Source organism: Panthera uncia, chromosome B4 (genome assembly GCF_023721935.1).
Source record: "Panthera uncia isolate 11264 chromosome B4, Puncia_PCG_1.0, whole genome shotgun sequence".
NCBI classification, from domain to species: Eukaryota; Metazoa; Chordata; class Mammalia; order Carnivora; family Felidae; genus Panthera; species Panthera uncia.
Window position 1 is genome coordinate 33,846,254 of NC_064809.1, and position 20,704 is coordinate 33,866,957.

The window sequence follows — 20,704 nt, forward strand, 5'->3', positions numbered from 1 at the left end:
AACGGGGGAGGGTCAGAGAGAGAGGGACACACAGAATCTGAAACAGGTATTATTTTAAATGTTTATCTATTTTTGAGAGAAGAGAGAAGAGAGAGAAGGAGGGGCAGAGAGACAGGGAGACACAAAATCTGAAGCAGGCTCCAGGCTCTGAGCTGTCAGCACAAGCCCAACACAGGGCTCGAACTCACAAACTGTGAGATCACAACCTGAGCCGAAGTCAGACACTTAACCGACTGAGCCACCCAAGTACCCCTCATTTCCTCCATTTTAGACCTACATTTTCAATCGCAGGGATTCCACTATTCTTTCCTGCTGGAAGTATACTGCTAATGGATTTCTTACTTTCCAGTGTTTCCTTAAAAAATCATTTATCATGGTGTGACCAGAAAGGTAGCTTCCTAAAACAAAGCTCTAATGACATAACCTCACTAACTACTGCCTGTCTATTGAAAATATAAGCTTGAGAGTCCGGAGACTCAAAAATTTCATCGTTCTGGCATTTTCTTCCACTATATACAACAACACATCTTATATGCCAGACACATCCAAATATGTACTGTTCTTTTACCACATTTATATATCATCATGCCTCTGTGCTTTGTTTATATTACTCTTGTGTATTACTCTTCTGCCCCCACTATCCACCATCAAAATCTTAGTCATTCTCCAAGGTTCAGGTGAAGTATAGTTCTGCTTGCCTCAACTCCCCTTTCTTTGCCCACCACTAATTTTTTCCATTTTTGCAGTCATGAACTTCTACTACATAGATATCTATTATAGTGCTTATCATTCTCACCTATATTAGATACGGATATGTTTATCATCACTGGAAATTAACTGTTAAGATCCAAAAGAGTGCAATGTCATATCTTACTTTTTAATGTCTTCTTTTTCTAAAAGTGCATCTCATGTATAAGAATGCTCCATAAAAGTCTGAGATTTAGAAATTGAGGTAAAGGTAAATTAAAAAGTAGGAATAAAAGGAGTACCTGAAATAAAAATGGAACAATCTTTTTGAACACTTAAAACTCCTCTCTACTCTCATACACACTCACCTCTTGCTTGATGGATTTGATGGACAGGTGGTCAGACATCCACCTAGGTTGCAATTCTGCCTTTGTGCGCTGTGGACGCTTTCCCTATAGTTAGAAGTGAGGAAAAGAAAGGAAAAGACAGATTAGGGTGTTCTCAGCTACTGCTACTGCTGCTGCCAGGATTAGAGTGGCCTTTAAGGCATATGGGTTATGGCTTTACCTAAGTAAGAGCCAAAGGTATCCTTTGGACAGTCAATAAAATGACTATTCAATTCCATAAGGTACCAAGCCAGTTTATTTTCTTAAAAGAAAAAAAAAAGCAAAAAACTTATAGACACCAAGTGTCTCCTCTATCAATATTTATCACTGGCAAGAAACTCTTTTAACTATTTAAACACTAAAAAAAATATTTTGTTGCAAATTATTAAGAGAAAGCCATGTTTTACCACTTTTCACTAAAGGGAATGGCTCTGAAAAGAGGCATTACGAGCAGATGGAGGCAGAACTCCCCTAAAAGGCAGCTCAGTGGCAGCAGTGAGAAGTGAGGGTGGCTGCCTCAGCTGAGAACCAAAGTAGCAAGACAGAAGTGGGGAAAAAGACTCAGGGACCAGAAATCAGAGAGCTTGCCTGAGAAGATTAGACTTGACAAAATTTAAAAGCTTGAAAGCAATCACTATAGGACATTTCAAGAAAGGAGCTTTGAAACTTAACTAACGCTAGGTATTTACCTAAGGTCAGCATAAGTTTTGGAATTTTTGTGGAATGAGCCCCATAGCTTCGCCAATGTAACCTATATCGAGGTGGTAAGCAAAGGCTTTGCAGTTAAGATGAGTAATTTTGTGGCTTCAGTATCAGTATCAGCATTACCCAGGTTTGGTTCCAGTACCACTTAATCCAAAGTCTTGAAACTTGAAGAATCAATGAGGTAAAGGCACAAAGGGTAGAAAAAAAGTCAGTGACAAAAAGGTGTGGTCTATACAATGCAAACATACTGCAAAGCAATTGTGGTAGATTTAAAAAGAAGCTTTAGAAAGCTTTCCTGTTAGGAGAATGACCAGTCCTCAGTACAAATGTAATCTAACCGTCAAAGTGTCACGACCTTCTTTTTCACAAAAGCTACCACAGCAGTTTCCTCAAATATGCCTATGAGCGACTCCTTTACGAGCTTAAAGACCCCAAGAGGAGGAGCTCTTCAATTTTAAGTAAATGTGAAAATTTACCATGGAATTCTCTTTCGAAGGGATTGTACGAGTTTACCATGCTAGTAGCAATAGCGGCTAATATCAACTTGACTCCAAACTTTGCCAAATCAGACAAAAGTTACTAATGTGGAAATGGTAGTCTTGATAAAGAAGATGAACTTGTTTTCCTACAACTTTACTCTTTTGTGTGAATTATCTATACTCTAAGTCTATTCATTTGTTAAAGACCTAATGTTTATAAGCTGTTTAAATATTACTGCCTGTAATATTAGTAACAAATACTTTTACGAGCTTAGATCTTTTATTTAAACCTTACCATAAAAGCTTAACTTTTATATGGTCAAAAAAAGCTTACTGATTCTTTTATTATTTCAACATTTAGAGAGCTATTTATTTAATCTGTTTTAACTTTCTTCACACTTGCATTTATTTTGGTAAGATTTAGTTTTCTAACAAGGTTTCTCACCAATTATCTACAACCATGAACAATGGATAGGACCAAGTACCTACTGGTAGCTGTGTACTATGCCAGGTACACTGATGTGGTTTCTTTTGCTTAATTCCCATAGAAACTTCTGTGAAGTTAGAGCTTTCATTTTACTAACAAAAAATAAAAATTTAGAGATATCAAGTAACTTATCCAAAGGGATAACTAGAAAAGGGAAGCACCATTATTCAATGAAGTTTGAAAGAAAAGCTCTTGACTCCTGCTATGCCATATTAACCCTCTGTCCACTGTCCTAGCTGTTTTGTGCTTTTACATACTGAGATGATGACCTGAGCTGAAATCAAGAGTTGGATGCTTAACCAACAGAGCTGTACCACCCAGGTGTTCCCAAACTGTATTTTATATATAATGGGTGTATCTGTGAGCACCACATTATGTTCTACTGATAATATGTTTCAAATGTCACATTTGAATCACTGGCATTTTTCATTATTACAAAAAAAAAAAAAAAAAAACAACCTCTCTTGGCCAATATAATTAGGATGGGTAGTGGTAGGGTAACATAGTTAAAGCAAGGAATTTAAAAAATGTATATACTTCAAGCATGTATTTTACTTAATGTATAAATGTACTGCCATTCACCAATCATATGATGCAGTACCCCATTGAGAGGGTTTCCTATGAGTCAGTCATATAAATTAACCTCTTAAGCCATTATCTGCCCTACCAGTTCTGTTTAAGTGAAAGTGAGATGTTAAAGAGATTGGATTTGTAATCCAAATGCAGAAACCTTATCATTTTAATGATTTTTGTCCTATTCAATCTTTTACTGCTTTGCTCTAATTTGAGAATTAAGCTTTTTATTTTTTACTTTTAAAGTAAACTCTACACCCAACATGGGGCTTGAACTCACAGCCCCGAGATTAAGAGTCACATGCTCTCCTGATTGAGCAAGCTAGGTGCACTGCCTTTAGAGTCAACTTTTTAAAGAAATGTTTATTATTTGTTTTTTGAGAGAGAGAGAGTGAGCAGGGGAGGAGCAGAGAGAGAGAGATACAGAATCCAAAGCAGGCTTCAGGCTTTGAGCTGTCAGCACAGAGCCTGATGCGGGGCTCAAACCCACAAACTGGAGATCATGACCTGAGCTGAAGTCAGACCCTTAACTGACTGAGCCACCCAAGCGCCCCTAGAGAGTCAAGTTTTTAAAGCAACTCATATTCAATGATTTTTTTTTAATGGAAAATTTTCAAAGAAATTTTTATGCTCATATTTTATTGACTTCATAATATTTGTGTAATTACTGTAACAAGTACAATAAACACAAACACATTTGTAAAAATATTACAAATGTTGATGAACATATGTCTTAAATGCTAAATGCCAAGGCACCTGAGTGGCTAGGTCTGTTGAGCATCCAACTTTGGCTCAGGTCATGATTTCACAGTTCATGAGTTCAAGTCCCACATAGGGCTTGCTGCTGTCAGCTCAGAGCCTGCCTCGGATCCTCTGTACCCCTCGCTCTGCCCCACCCCCATTCACTCTGTCTCTCACGCTCTCTTTCAAAACTAAATAAACATTAAAAAAAAATTGCTAAATGCCAAGTTCAGCAAAGACCGTGAAGATTGGTACATTTGTACTGCTTTGAGTAAATCATTTATGATAAGCATGTCTGTTACATGAAGGCCCCTTCAGAATGCTTCCAATATGATGATTTAAGTGATAATACATATGATTGTCATCTACCTCTTCTAACGCTCCTATTTTACAATACTTTTTATCCACCTGTTATTTTGGAGAAAAAATTTTATTATCTTCGGATTTGGCTAAGGCTATAATAAATCTCAATTTATCTTGGTGAATATTGATATCTAAGCATCTTTCCATGGCGCCTGTGTGGCTGAGTTGGTTAAGTGTCCAACTCTCAGTTTTGGCTCAGGTAATGATCTCACGGTTTCGTGGATTCGAGCTCCATGTTGGGCTCCGTGCTGACAGTGCAGAGCCTGCTTGGGATTCTCTCTCTGTCTCTTCCCCACTCGTGCTGTCTCTCTCAAAATAAATAAATAAACTTAAAAAAAAAAATCTTTCCTTCTAGGAACAGAGATCTTAATATATTTACATGAGATTTAAAAAATATGTATCTACTAACAGTTCTGTAGCTTTTTCTTTCTTATCAACTATGTACAACTCAAGTTAGTTTCACAGCAAAATTTGTTTTGTTGCTACTGTAAATGGGATTTTTTCAGCAATCTTTAAATATCAGTATGCCTAATAATCACCTGAGAGCTTCTACAACTGCATATTAACAGATAACACCTCTAACAATTCTGATAGGGGTTGGGAGTGGTATACTGGCAAGAATCTGAGCTTTTAATAAGTGTGCAAGGTGATTCTGATGCAGAAAGTCTAGTTACCCAGCACTATTACTAACTTCTAATTAACAGACTTCTAAGCAGATTCATCATATTCCTCCAGGCAAAATGTTTTGCCTCTGACTCTTGTTTGTATCATTATACTAGATAAAACTTCCAAGACAATGTTACCAATAATAGAACCTAGGGATTATTAGGAACAAAAGAATTATTATTCTTTTGGCGAAGGATGGCTTTTATTTGTTAGTATTAAGGACTTGACATTTATATTACTGAATGAAGAGGGTGTGTTTATATGAAGAATAGGAATCTAAGATATCTGTATCTGAATGAACAAGGGTAGCTACCCATTTCTTTCTTCATTTTTGAAATGTTTAGAAGTTATCTTTTTTTAAGGGTTTAGAAAAATTTACCTGTGAATACATTCAAGTGATTCTGGAGTTTTTTTTGTTTTTTGTTTTTAATTTTTAAAAATGTTTATTTATTATTGAGAAACAGAGACAGAGCACGAGCAGGGGACGGGGGCAGACAGAAGGGGAGACACAGAATCCGAAGCAGGCTCCAGGCTCTGAGCTGTCAGCACAGAGCCTGAAGCAGGGCTCGAACTCACAAACCACGAGATCATGATCTGAGCTGAAGTCGGATGCTTAACCGACTGTGCCACCCAGGCGCCCCTGATTCTGGAGTTTTTGATGGGATCCCTTTGTGATAACTCTTTTCCCCTAATTACTGAACTGCTAAGATTTTTCTCTTCATTTTTAAAATTTTTAAATTTTTGAGAGAGATAAACACAGAGAGAGAGCAGGGAAGCAGGGAAGCGACAGAGAGAGAGGGAGACACAGAATCTGAAGCAGGCTCCAGGCTCTGAGCTATCAGCACAGAACCCGACATGCAGCTTGAACTCACGAACCGCAAGATCATGACCTGAGTTAAGTCGGACACTTAATAGACTGAGCCACCCAGGTGCCCCTTAGATTTTTCTACTGCACAATTTAGATTCTCTTGTTTTTGTAATTAATACCCTATTTTACTAAGGTTTGCTAATTTATAGCACTATACGCCTTTCAAAATACCAAATCTGTTGTTATTATTTGGCTTGTAATTTCATGTTTCTTGAGAATTATAATTCATGTTTATCTTATTTTAAACATTTTTCTTCTCTTGCAAAGAATAACTTTTGAAATTTTTCCCATCAAAACCATCAGTTTTATGCTTGTAAGTTTTTTTTCTTAGTTCATCTATTCAAAAAAATCATAGGTTGAATACTGCAGTAAAAAAGCAGAAATTATAAGAGCACCTGGCTGGCTCAGTTGGTAGAACGTGTGACTGCTGATCTTGGGGTCAAGGGATTGAACACAATGGATGTAGAGATTACATTCACTTATTTTTGAAAGAGAGAGAGACAGAGCACAAGTGGGGGAAGGGCAGAGAGAGAATGAGACACAGAATCTGAAACAGGCTCCAGACTCCAAGCTGTCAACACAGAGCCCGACGTGGGGCTCAAACTCACAAACCATGAGATCATGACCTGAGCCAAAGTCGGACGCTTAACCGACTGAGCCACCCAGGTGCCCCTAGAGATTACTTTAAAAAAAAAAAGGCAAAAATTACAAAAGAAGGATTAAGCAGAGTAGTCATATGCCTTATTGATGATTTAATGTGTCATCGTTATATATAAAGTCACGTAAAGTTATAAAACCATCTCCACATAATAGTTACTTTAAGAAAATTAGATTAAGGGTGCTTGGGTAGCTCAGTTGGTTAAGCTTCCCATTCTTGATTTTGGCTCAGGTCACGATTTCAATATCGTGAGACTGAGCTCCGTGTTGGGCTCTGCGCCGAGTGCAAAGCTTGCTTGGGATTCAATCTCTCTCTCTCTGCTCCTCGATCACTTGCTCTCACAAGTGCTCTCTCTCTCAAAAAAAAAAATAAACTTAAAAAAAAAAAAAAAAAAAGAAAATCAGATTATGTGTTTCAATTCCTGGAAAAATTGTCACAGTGGGTAGCAGGTCACAAACTTAAGTATAATTATAGTATATGGAATTAAGTATGGTGATGAGGAAATGGAGATTCTTCTTTTGCTCATCCATTAAAATATAATTATTGAAGCACTCTATAAGATCTCTAATAAGAATGGTGACTTTCTACAATTTTCCTTTTAAAGCACCAACCTACTTAGAAAAGTTAGAAATACCACTGGATTCACAACAAATTAATATATTTCTCCTTCTGTTTTTCTCTGGAGGTGCTGCAGCAATTAATTTATTCTTTCTCTTCAGATTTCAGTGGCAGGTGGTCAAAATTTTCTGACTTTTATGAACATGTGCAACAGTCAGAAGTATTAGAATTACTGCAATGAAATAAGCAAAGTCAATGACTCTTGAGCATCCACCATGGAAAAGGCTTTACATTAGGTGTTATGGGGTTTAAAACAGTAAGATATGGTGCCTAATCTAAACAAAGCTTAAACAACTCAAAACAGAATTAAGTCATGACAAAATGTGTTAGGTAGGGGAGGCTGGGTGGTTCAGTCAGTTGAGCATATGACTTCAGCTCAGGTCATGATCTCATGATTTGTGGGTTCGAGCCCTGTGTCAGGCTTTGCGATGACAGCACAGAGCCTGCTTCGGATCCTCTGTCTCCCTCTCTCTCTGCCCCTCCCCCACCCCTGCTCGCTGTCTCTCAAAAATACATAAACATTAAAAGAAAAAAAAAAAACATAAGGGAGAAAATCCTAAAATTGGGAGACACGGGAGATCTTATGGAGAGTAGTATTCAAATAGGCAGGGAAGGAGAAGGAGAAAGATGCTTGAGAAAAGACAGGGCACCTGGGTGGCTCAGTTGGTTGCGCGTCTTACTTTGGCTCAGGTCATGATCTCACAGTCTGTGGGTTCAAGCTCTGCATCAGGCTCTGTGCTGACAGCTCGGATCCTGGAGCCTGCTTCAGATTCTGTGTTTCCCCCTCTCTCTGCCCCTCCCCCACTCCAGTTCTGTCTCTCTTAAAAATAAACATTTAAAAAAAAGGCATACATGAGGGTGTATATGCATGAAAATATAGAAAGTGTGATTTATGGAACTATAACATAAAACCGGAAAAAGCATCACACATGTGGAGCTGGCAGAGTGGCCCTGGAGCTACAAAGACAAATACCCTTCAGAACTTGCTGCTTACTGGAAGAGAGAGAGTTTCTGCCCACCCCCCCCCCCCCCCACCAAAAAAGCAGCATATATATACAGAAGTATGCACAGGCTGATAGAAGATACACCTGGGGGCTTGGGGAACATTTTCTGAGGAATGTTACAGAAGGAAAGTTGGTTCTAAACTGTGAAAAGCCATCCTAAGTACTATGGAATGGGAGTCACTGAGGATTTTGTGGGGCTAAGGAGAATACTGGATGATCCACAGTGAAGGAGAGTGGGTGGCATGAGGTCCCTTTTTAACATTCCAGATCAAAGTGAAGGGCTTGTACCACTTCCAGGAGACACTAGAAATGTATTCAAAACTTAATGAATCATCCTTAAATAAAGCAGTTTTATAGCTACTAAAGAAGAGGAGGAACCACCGGTTTGCATACCTTTTGGGCAATCATGTTGCAGATCTCAGGCAAGAAGTCCTCGCTGAGGAGCTTATAGAGCTGCCGTTCTCGAAGAGAGGTTCTCTCCCGAAAACTCTCAGTGACCTGTCTCCATTCTTCTTCTGTTTGGCACAGGAGCCACCAGGTGCCTTGACCTGGCCCTTGGGACCCTAAAAAAGAAAGGATAGGTTCATTAGATAGATACCACTAGGACCTTTTTTCTGTTTATTCTCAATTTCATTCTCCCCCGGGTATGAACAAAACCAGGAAATAAAAAACATTTAAAAAAAAAAGGGTATTAATTTTAAAAAGTTGATAACGTATAATTTTGATTTTCATGTTACTATTTACACCTAAAAGTATTGTGACCGTCGTAATTACAGATTTTAATAGAAATGCTTAAATATACTTACTTTTCTATTCAAAAGGTTCTGATTTGATCCTCTGCAGTCTTCCTGTTTCATTTATGTTGACATACTGTATATAAATTGATATTCCTCTCCCACTCCCAGTTTTAGGCAATTTGGATTACGGAACTGAAATCTGGTTAGGAATCCAATATAATCCCTTACATAGCATTTTACATTAAAAAGATAGGTCTTTGACAAGTTGCTCATTTATCCAAATGTAATGTGCCCATTACACTGTGCCCAGGTTAGAAAGCACAAGTGAAGATCTGAAGTTATCCATCAGATGGAGAGATAGGCACAGGTAAGTGTGAGGAAGAGAGAACTGAAGAAGGGCAAAGAAACCAGTTAGAAGGCTGCTGCAATAAGCTTAATTGCTTTGCATGGCTCTGGAAAAAGAGTTGTCATCATAATATAAATCAATCATATTTACTTAATCCTTTCTAGTTATTTTTACATCTTAGCAAGAGAGCATGAGTGCGGGAGACAGGCATGCATGGGGTGGGGAGGGAAAGGGGGGGTATAGAGACAGAGACAGAGGCAGAGAGACAGAGAGAGAGAGAGAGAGAGAGAGAGAGACAGAGAGACAGAGAGAGAGAGACAGAGAGAGAGAGAGAGAGAGAGAGAGAGACACTCCTAAGCAGGCTCTATGTTCAGTGTGGAGCCTGACATGGGGCTGGATCCCACAACCCTGGGATGGTGATCTGAGCTGAAATCAAGAGTCAGATGCTTAACCGAATGAGCTACCACTCAGGTGCCCCAATCTTTTCTAAACTCCAACAAAAGTCATTACCATTTCTTGTCTGTGGCTCGGATGCCAAGGAGTTTTCTTCCTGTTTTTCACTGAAACACAGGGAAAGGAGGCACCAATTAAATTGCACAATGATATGCACAGGAAAATATTAGGTTTTAAAACATTTTTTTGGAAGTCAAACAGAGGAGTTAAGTGTTACCGGTTAAATGCCTACCCATCTGCCCTGCCCTAAACAATAGGGATTCTAGTGTCTTCCTCCCTGATCAGGGCTATACTGAAGAAAAGCAAGGTAGAGGTTAAGAACGCAGGCTCTAAAGTCAGACTGTCCCCATTCAAGGCTTGCCTCTTACCATGTGACCTCAGGAAAGTTAATTAACTTTCCTTAAAATAGGCTATAAATAATGCCTACATCACAGGGATGTTGGAGATTAAATTATTAAATACAGAAGCGTTCAGTGAAATAGTGTTAAGTATCATCATCATTTGTACCCCTGAATCATGTAGGTCACTCCCTGTGGCCTTCTGTTTGTTTTCAATTATCTATAGCAGTGCTGCTCTATAGAACTTTCTGTGAGGATGAAAATGTTCTGTCTTGTCACTGTCCAGTATGGTAGCCATGAGCCATATGTGGCTACTGGGTACTTGAAATGTAGCTGGTATGACTGAGGAACTGAATTTTAAATTTTATTTAATTTAAAAATATACAAATACTATACTGCATACAGAGCTCTAAAGAATAAAATCACCAGCAGAGGGTAGCACAAGTCCACATATGATGTTAAAATGATTCTAAAATCCTCATAGTAAGATACCTTAATTGTTGGTATTGAACAGGGAAATGGAGATAGGTATAACATAGCATCCTGAATCTATAAGAAAGTCTAGATTGCTAACAAAATTCTGAAATGGATGCCATGTGTATACAACATGATTATAAAACACCTCTCACAAAACCCATAGAGGAAAGCTATGCTTTGTAATCAAATTCCTGGAAAGTGGAACACTGATTCTTAAGTTAAAAAAAAAAAAAAAATCGAATTCTGACTGATTTATATTCATAATGATTCCTAGAAATAAATACTTCTTAGTAGTTAATAAGCAACAAAGAGAAATCTGGCCTACTTCAAGCATTTAGGTTATTTAGTAGTTCTATAATTTAGAGGAAAGAAGTGGTTTGTCCTGTTATTAGAATTTTTAAGAATATGACTTAACTTCCATAGGTATAGAATGATAGAGCTGATCCTTAAAGAAAGTATATTTATATAGTATAGGCCAGATTTTCAAAATTCTTACATTAAAATTCACATGGTAAAATTTCCTAAAAGATCACCATGTATAAAACAAAATTTCCCATATGTAACAGTCTGTTTCCTTGCTAAGATTAAGCTCTTACCTGTAGTTTACCATAGGAAATTGTATTCTAAACACAATAAAGCATATTTGCTACTAAAATCTCCTTATAGGGAAAGAATTAACTCTTAAACTTATATAGGATATATAAACCTATTAAATCCTGATTATTACTCAACAGTTAACCAGAATTAACTTAGCTCTACACTCCTATGAAAAAAACGTGTGGCACAACCAATTTTCAAAGTTAATACATATTGAGCACTTTCTGTAGGTCATGCATGGTTTTCAGTCATTTATACTGTTACATTCATTATCCTGTTCAATTTAATCCTTATTATTAGTAGTATACCTACTATCCAGTAAAAGAATAGGCTTAGAGAGGGTAGTTCATGCAGCTAGGGAAGCCCTAGTGTACACTTGGTAATTTTGTGAAGATTCTGACCCAAGCCTTCATAATCTAAGTCCTATATCCTTCCAGTGGCACGAAGGAAAATCAAGGATGAAAGAGCAAGTGAATTAAGGTCCCTTCTAGTGTGCAACGGGTTTATGACCCTCATAGACTAACACGAATGTCTTACCTCACTATAATCTCCTCCTGTACTTTCTTCCGTTTTGGGGGTCTTCCTCTTCTTTTTCCGGTTTTCCCAGGAACAGCTAAGACACTTTTTTGGCCTTCACTTTCCCTATGAAATAGCACATTAAATCAAAATGTTCTGTAATAGAATTGATACTCAGCTCAGTCATGATCTTGGGTTCCTGAGTTGAAGTCCTGCGTTGGGCTCTGTGCTGACAGCTTGGAGCCTGGAGCCCACTTCAGATTCTGTGTCTTCCTCTCTCTCTCTGCCCCTCCCCTGCTTTCACTCTCTCTCAAAAACAAACATTTAAAAAAATACAAAAGGGGCACCTGGGTGGCTCAATTGGTTGAGCATCTGGCTTAGGCTCAGGTCATGATCTCACGGTTTGTGAGTTCGAGCCCCGCTCTGGGCTCTGTGCTGACAGCTCAGAGCCTGGAGCCTGTTTTGGATTCTGTGTCTCCCTCTCTCTCTCTGCCCCTCCCCTGCTAGTGTGCTCTCTCTCTCTCTCTCTCTCTCTCAAAAAATAAACATTAAAAAAAAAATTTTTAATACAAAAAAAAAAGTAAGATGGTAGCATTATTTTGGGACACTATGGAAACAAGGTCCCTTCCTCATTTAGGAAGCATTTAGTAAGGCGTACATTTCAGGCATTCTTTAAGGTCTTTTCGGTCCTATGCTGATGAAGCAGATCGTTAATTCTAGTAGAAAAAAGGAGCTATCAAGAGTTGATTATGACAGGAAAACCACTGCAGTGATGTGGTGGTACTATGGGCAACCTGCTGTATAGAGCAGTCTATGTTAAGGCAGTGGGACTCCTTGGGAACCTCAAGTCCAAACAACAGTATCTTTCACCATTCTGATAGCAGAGGCTACATTATGAATTCGTTTTTATTTCTGCATGAAATAACTCTTTGCCAACTCTTTATACACATGCTGTTATATCTGACTCCTTCAGAAGAAAAAAATTTGTGCTGCAGAATTCCGATGTATTCAATTTTTATGACATTTCTGTATAGTAGCTATCCCAGCCCTGACCTCACAGATTATACCTGCTCAAAGAGAGTTCTCCATTGGATTTTCCTTGCACTGGGTCCTCCTTATACATTCGTGTTCCATAGAAATACCAATAGAGTGCCCCAGAATTGTCTTCACCCAATGGTTCCACACGGAGACTATCTGCATCCAGACCCTTGGTTGAAGAACAGGGAAAAGAGGTTTGGGGAAGTAGGAAACAAAACAAAACGGGAAAACTAAAATGAAGTTTCAAATTTATAGTCAGATAGACCTCATATTTTAAAATGCCTAAGCATCTTATGTAATGTTCAACCAGGACATCTGAAACACAGATAGAATGGGAAGATGGTACCTTCTTTGAAGAGCAGGATATGGAAATATTTCAAATGTTTCCCACCCCCATCACTGCCCCCATTTTACCAACAAAACAAAACAACAAAAAAGGAATTCTGATGAACATATATTTGGTTTGGCCTTACTGTTATTTATGTGTGTGTCCATAAAAGGAAAGACAATTATAACAGAGTAGAATCCAATGTTGTGAAAGCTTTGTCCCACGTGAGCTCTATTGCAGCTCCACCGTAACCTACAGTAACCTCTTATTCTAGCTGAGATCCAGTAATACAGCTCCCAATTTACCCCAGGCTCTGACCTATTTTGGCCTCCCCACTGCTATTGAAAATCTTGAGTCCTCAGCTAAGACTGTACTTAAATTGCACAATGATTTTATACTGAGTCCATGAGCAGAGCTGAAATGAGAAGTCATCAACACATTTAATCATTTCTGACTGAACAGGATTAGAAACTGACCTCCTATGAGTGAAAAGCAATAGCTCACACTCTCCCTCTGAGATAGACTTCCAAAACAGGTAACAGTAGAATAAGGAGAAGGGAAGAGATATTATATCTTCCTTCTCCAATGCATTTTTTGTAACATGTATGAATGTATGTATATAGTAGGGATGAACCTCACTCACTTGAATATGTGGGTTATAGTCTTTGTAGTTTTCAATAAATATTTCTATTAAATAAAATCAAATTTTAAAACTTGGGAAACAAAATTCAGTAGCTAATTTAGTTGCAATTTTGGCTGATGACAGGGTGAATAAATAGGTGCCTGACTGTTCCTTTGTCAGCTGGAACTCAGCCACCTAAAGACAAAACCAAACTAGAAATTAAACCAAAATAACATACAGTCATCTAATTGTATGGCTTGGATTGCCTTGGCTACAGTGGTCATTGCATACATTGTTAGCATTAAGAGTCCCAAGACTAGGAACATAAGCCAAACTAGCTTTTCTTAACATCATCAGATTTTATATCCTGATTGCCTGCTTTTTTTGCTCTAGGAAAAGGGTTTGCCAGTTGAGCACCTTGAGAAGATCGAAGACATCATCTGCATCTAGCCGATAATCACAGAGGCGGTGTAGGATTTCCACACGAGTACGAAGGGGTAGGTCTTGGAAACTGGCTTCTCTCAGAGGGTTGGGCTTCCCTTCTTCAAGCTCCCAGCGGTAGTTGATGATGTCCTCTAGGTAGCTGTGGAATGTCTGAGGCCTAACCATATGGCCCCAAACACAAAAATACATTAGTATAAATTACAGAGGATGGGTAGGAAAGGGGGAGAGAACTGATGGTTTGATAGTTGACAAATGTTAAAAAGAAAGCAGGAAGTAAAAAGGGGTCTCAAAGCCCCTTACTGAAGTTTCATGTTATTATACCATCTACTTGGACCATATACTGTCAAATTCCAAAGAAGATAAATATGGTAAGAGGGTTTCTCACAGAATAAGTTGTTGTACTTCAAACCACAAATAGCATGTTCTGGTGAAAAGATAAAAGTTCTAATAATCAATGGTATAGATTGTGAAACAGGCAAGTCTTACCTTCACTCATGCAATTAAAAAGAGACTATACAGTTTGAATGGTAGCAGTCAAAATTAGATCTGTAACTGAGATGGCAAACAAAAAAAGAAATTCAGTGTTTGCCTAACCTAATTAATTCATATTTCAGGTTAAGAAATAAAGATGGAAAAAACTTCTCTAGAATACAAGCAGCTACTCCTATATGCAACTACAATTTTGTATTGTTACATAAACTTTAAAGCTTATCACAAAATACTATATTCTAAATTTTGAAGATTAATTTTTCTATAGGAAACATTTAAGACAGTTTGATGGCAACTTAAATTTTTCTTGATTAGAGTTTGGCAATTCTATAAACTGCATTTTGATTAGTACCTAAATGTGCCTTGTATTTAATATAAAATAAAGAGCTGTTTAGTTGTTGGATGGTTATTCTATCTCTCAACTATTAACAAATCTGGGCATAATTTCACCTATTGCTTGATTAAAATTTTTTTCTCACTAAGCAAGGAGCTCTAAAGAAGTTATATGTCAATGTAATTTTAAAAAGAGGCATGTACCATGTTGACTGACAATCTGTGGTAATTATGTTTGTAGAAAAAGTCAGAGGAAATATTCATGGGAAAAAAAATCAAAGGGCCTTGTGCAAATAAGAAATTAAACATTTTGCTTTTTCAAAGAGAGAAGACACTACCTCCTTACTATTGATACATCAACTGGGGAAAATGTGAACAGAGTTAGCTTATTATGCAGCAAAATACTTCCACATATCAAGGCTCTCACAAATTTGATTTGACTGCAGCATTCACATTCAAAGCATAAGCACTGGCATATGAATACCTGGGCTTGAACCTTAGCGGTTATGGACTACTTCCTCTCTCTACTGCCTGTGAAGCTGGTACTGCCCCTTCAGGAGGGAGGAGCTAGACAAAGAATAGCTCAAACTGGCGGTAAAAAGCAGATACTGTGGCAATGGTGAATTAGAAAATAAAATGGGGTGTATTTTTAAAATTGTTTTTTGGTAGCAAAGTGTATGAAGATTACAATCTCTCTTTGGTACAATAGCCCTTTACTACATGCTTTCTAGAATAAAAAAAATTTTTGTTGTTTATTTTTGAGAGCACGTGAGAGAGACAGAGTGCAAGCAAGGGAGAGGCAGAGAGGGAGAGAGATACAGAATACGAAGCAGGCTCCAGGCTCTGGTTCTGAAATAGTACAGAGCCTGACGTGGGGCTTGAACCCAGGAGCCATGAGATTGTGACCTGAGCCGAAGTTGAATGCTTCACTGACTGAGCCACCCAGGCGCCCCTCTATAATTTCTAATGTACACATAGTACTCCAAGCAACAAGGCATGTTTTTCTTGCAGTAAAATAAAATATGGAATCTTTAATACTGAGATTATTTCACCAGAATGGCAGCTTCGCTGGAGGATGTGGCAGGAGTCAGGCTGGACCAGGCTAGGGAAACTTCTAATTCCAATGTGAGGCAAAGGAAGCACCAGCATACCAGTCCTGCAAACACTGAATGTGTATAAACAGTGTTGTTCTTTGTGCCTACAATCTGTCTGAAAGCCTCTACTTGTCTCAAAGAAGTGCATGTTTGAGATTCCTTTCCAATAGCCCTATTATCCTACTCAGTTTCAATTACATTGCTTTTGCTAAAGTTTTCTTAAGACATCTCCAAACCTTACCAAGAGATACTTGAGGGCTTAGAATTCAAGCTAGATAAACCTCCTCATATAAATCTATATCCCTTTCTTAAAACATCAGAAATTCAAAAGGGGGAAAAATGTTTCAAAGGCATTTAAAACAAAAAGCCTGCGGGAAGCCAAAAATCAGGCTAACACTTTCTATTTAGTGGTTCTTAATCTATAGGACATAAAACGCTTTAAGAATTTGATTAAGACCATATACTCTCTCCCCCTGAAAAAGAGCACGCCCACAATTTTGTGTGGATGATCAGATTTTGTTTCTTAAAGGAAGAAGACTATATGGGCACCATGCTGCTGAAAATTGCTGGAACATTCCTGACTTTTTCATCTATGTAGCTCAATGCAATTCTCTCTTAATGACTTAAACACCTCTCATCTTTCTGAAATATAATGAATTAAAATGAAATTCTGAATTATAATGAAATGTCTCAATAGAATATGGTTAACAGAAAAATCAAATTAACCAAAAGTTCTGAACACAACCAGTTTCACTTTTCTCTGGTCTGAAAAAGTTCCAAATGCTCTTAAACACCTCTCTTTTCTTTATTCCAAACTCGCAAAGTTAGCCATTTTTGAGAACCCCACCAATTAGCTTCAGACAGTATATGCTTCTGCGGGTGAGACCAATTTTGCAAGGATGGCATGACCAGAGTAAAGTATGTTAGCACAAATCTTGGCTGCTTGGAGCTGGCCTCTTGATGATGCAGGGCAACACATTTTAATATCTGCAATCTATATTAAATGATCACAGATGAAAAGAAGACTCTTGAGTTCTTTGAGGCATGTGTTAGTTCTCCGAGACACGAAAGGGTATCCCACAGTCTACTTGCAGAGGAACAATTAAGACATGTCATCATGGGTAGCATAATGGAGACCTAAATGAAAAAATTACATTCCTTTCATTGGCTACAAGTATTTCTGAAGCAAATGAAATACATGTGTGAATAGTTAAGCCACATTTAACACCAAGCACTGGATTAGGAGAAAGATTTTGGTTCCAAGTGAAGCAACAAGTAAAAGGCTAAGAACATCTGAAAAACTGTTTATTCTTTTTTTTTTTTTAATAAACTGTTTATTAAAGATCATACAAAGACACAGAACAAAACAATTTAAATAACATATCTTTTCTAGGGCCATATAGTGGCTGCTGTACCCAAACATCCTAAAATCAACATGACAGCCAGGATAAGTTAAAAAATCATGGTAATTTTAAAGAATTTAATTAAATTAAATAATTTAAATTTTAAATTAAAGAATTTAAATTAAAATATGAAATATATCTTTTAGCAGAGAAGCATACATATAATATAAATTTTACATGCCTTTATGATTATTTATGTTGGGTAACAAAAAAGTACTGAAAGTCAACTGGAAATCAATGTGTAATAATCTTTAAAAAGATAAAATACCTTTTTTGAATGGAAGCTGGATGGGACCTTAAATATTATTGGCATTGAGAAAACTGAAGCATCAGGTAATATGTGAAAAGGCACAATAAGAATTCTGAATATCTTCTTTTTTTAAATTGATCTATCTATCTATCTATTGAGAGAGAGAGAGGAAGGGTCAGAAAGAGAGACTCCCAAGCAGGCTTCACATTTATAGCATGGAGCTCCAACCAGGGTTTGAACCCACTTAACTGACTGAGCCACCCGGGTACCCCTGAATAGCTTCTTATAATTTAAGGATGCATACTGCTAACTCTAGACCCACTAAAACACACAGATACTGGCACAGACACACACGCACACACACCCCCAACAGAGGAAATAAAGTAACATACTAACAAAAATAACCCAAAAAGAAAGCACTGAAGGGCCAACAGAGGAACAAAATATCAGAAAGAACAAGAAAAGATACTCAACATCATCAATCATTTGAAAATGCAAATCAAACCCACAATGAGACTAGCAGAGTGAAAATTAAAAGATGGATAATAACAAGTGCTGACTAGGATGTGGAGAAACTGGAACCCTCACATACTGTTGGTGGAATTGTAAAATGCTGCAGCCACTTTGGGAAAGTTTGGCATGGTGCTCTAAAAGTTAAACACAGGGGCACCTGGGTGGCTCAGTCAGTTGAGTGAACGACCAATTTTGTCTCAGGTCATGATCCTCACAGTTCGAGTCCCTTTGTCAGGCTCTGTGCTGACAGCTCAGAGCCTGGAGCCCGCTTTGAGTTCTGTGTCTCCCTCTCTTTCTGCTCCTCCCCCACTCATGCTCTGTCTCTCTCTCACAAAAATGAAAACACATTAAAAAAAATTTTTTTAAAGTTAAATAAAGAATTACCATATGACTCAGACCGTTCCACTCTTAGGTATACACACTCAATAGAAATGAAAACATACATCCATACAAAAACATGTACACACATGTGCATACATAGCAGCATAATTTACAATAGCCAAAAAGCTGAAGCAGTGCAAATGTCCATGAACTGAAGGATAGACAAAATGTGTATCAATACAACAGAATATGTTTCAGCCATAAAAAGGAATGAAGTACTTGATTCATGCTACAACACAGAGGAACCTTGAAAACATTGTGCTAAGTGAAAGAAGCCAAACACAAAAAGGCAAATATAATTATGCTAACCCTTATAACAAATACCTAAAACAGGAAAAAACACAGAGATAAGAAGCAGTTTAGTGGTTGCCTGGGAATACAGATTGGAGGAAATGTGTTGTGGCTGCCAACAGGTATGAAGTGTCTTTTGGGAATGATATTACACAATTCTGTGAATTGTACACAGAATTGTACACTTGAAAAAACCAGAGGAATAAGTGGAAAACCAACCTTAACAACAATTGCATTAAATGTAAATGGAGTAAACATCCCAACTAAAAGGCAGAAACTGTCAGACGGAATGAAAAAAACCAAGACCAACTGTAGGATATCATCTATAAAACACAATTTAAATACAAAAATACAAACAGTAGAAGGATAGAAAATCATGTATCAGGCAGAATAGTTTGGAGAAAACAAAAAGCTAATGCACCAGGAATACATAACAAAGCTTTATGTATGTATCTAACAATAGAATGTCAAAATTCATGATATAAAAACTGACTGAACTAAAGGGAGAAACAGACAAATCCACAAATATAGCCAGGTATTTTTAACATTTTCCTCATTAATTGATATACTGAGAAGACAAAAGAATCACTAAGGACACAGATCTCAAAAATACAACACGATCTAATTGACATTTACAGAATACTATACACAAAAACCACAGTATTTTCTTCTCAAGTGCATATGAAATGTTCACTATGATATACCATATGCTGGGACATAAAAGAAGTCTCAATAATCTTAAAAGATTGAAATCGCATAGAATATATTATCTGAACACATGGAAATTAGAAATCAACAAAACTAAGATATCCAGAAATTAAATAACACACTTGCAATTATTCACGGATCATAGAAGAAATAACAAAATAAAGTAGAACACATTTTTAATGATAGTGACTACAGTACACCAAAATTTGTGGAATGCAGCAAACTACTGGTTAGAAGGAAATTTATAGCTCTAAATACCTGTACTGAAAGGGCAAAAAATTTTAAAAACAGTACTGTGACTGAAGAAGAAAAAGAACAAGTTAAAGACAAAGTAAACAGAAGAAAATAATACAAATAAGAAATCAACAAAAACAGATGAAATCATTAAAATAGAAAAAGCAAACAGCAGGTAAAGTAAAAAGTTGGTTCCTTAATAAATATTTGAAAAGTTGATAAACCAGCAGAAAGACTAAAGAGGGAGAGGAACAACAAATTATATATCAAGGACAAAAAGTGAAGTTATCACTGTAAATCACACAGAAATTAAAAGGAGAAGAGAGTATTATTAACAGCAATATGGAAATAAATTTTAAAACTTAAAGGGGTGCTTGGGTGGCTCAGTTGGTTGAGCGTCTGACTTCAGCTCAGGACATGAACTTACATTTTGTGAGTTCAAGCCCCACGTGGGCTCGCTGCTGCCAGAGTAGAGCCCACTTTGGATGGATCCTCTGTACCCCCACCTCTCAGCCCCTCCCCTGCTCACACTCTCTCTTTCAAAAATAAATATTAAAAAAAAAAAAACTTAGAGAAAATAGACAAATTCCTTTAGATAGAAAAATGCCAAAACGACCTACCAAAAATGACTTAAGAAATAGAACATGTGGACAGCCTTAATCTATTAAAGAAAGGGAATCAATAATAATCAAATGCTTGCACAAAGAAAACTACAAACCCAAAGGTGGTCAATTCTTCCAAATACTCAAGGAAGTATAAAGAAATTATACCAACTCTTTCAGAAAAGAGAAGAGAATACTTTTTAATCCTTGTACCAAAATCGGACAAAGATAGAAAATAAAATTAGAACAATATTCCTCATGAACATACAGGTAAA

General features: G+C 37.3%; 1 protein-coding gene across 3 annotated transcripts in view; it reads right to left on the reverse strand.

Annotated features, from left to right (window-relative positions):
- Nucleotides 1-20,704, reverse strand: part of LOC125920046 (cat eye syndrome critical region protein 2) — a 182,482-nt gene that overhangs the window by 44,779 nt on the left and 116,999 nt on the right. For 2 of the 3 annotated variants that reach the window (XM_049627013.1, XM_049627011.1), the window contains exons 3-8: nt 14,105-14,288; nt 12,767-12,906; nt 11,721-11,825; nt 9,829-9,878; nt 8,629-8,798; nt 1,056-1,139 (exon numbers count right to left, since the gene is read on the reverse strand). In XM_049627013.1, the coding sequence (XP_049482970.1) occupies nt 1,056-1,139; nt 8,629-8,798; nt 9,829-9,878; nt 11,721-11,825; nt 12,767-12,906; nt 14,105-14,288 (733 nt within the window). The remainder of the gene's footprint in view (nt 1-1,055; nt 1,140-8,628; nt 8,799-9,828; nt 9,879-11,720; nt 11,826-12,766; nt 12,907-14,104; nt 14,289-20,704) is intronic. The other variant, XM_049627012.1, reaches the window with a different exon arrangement.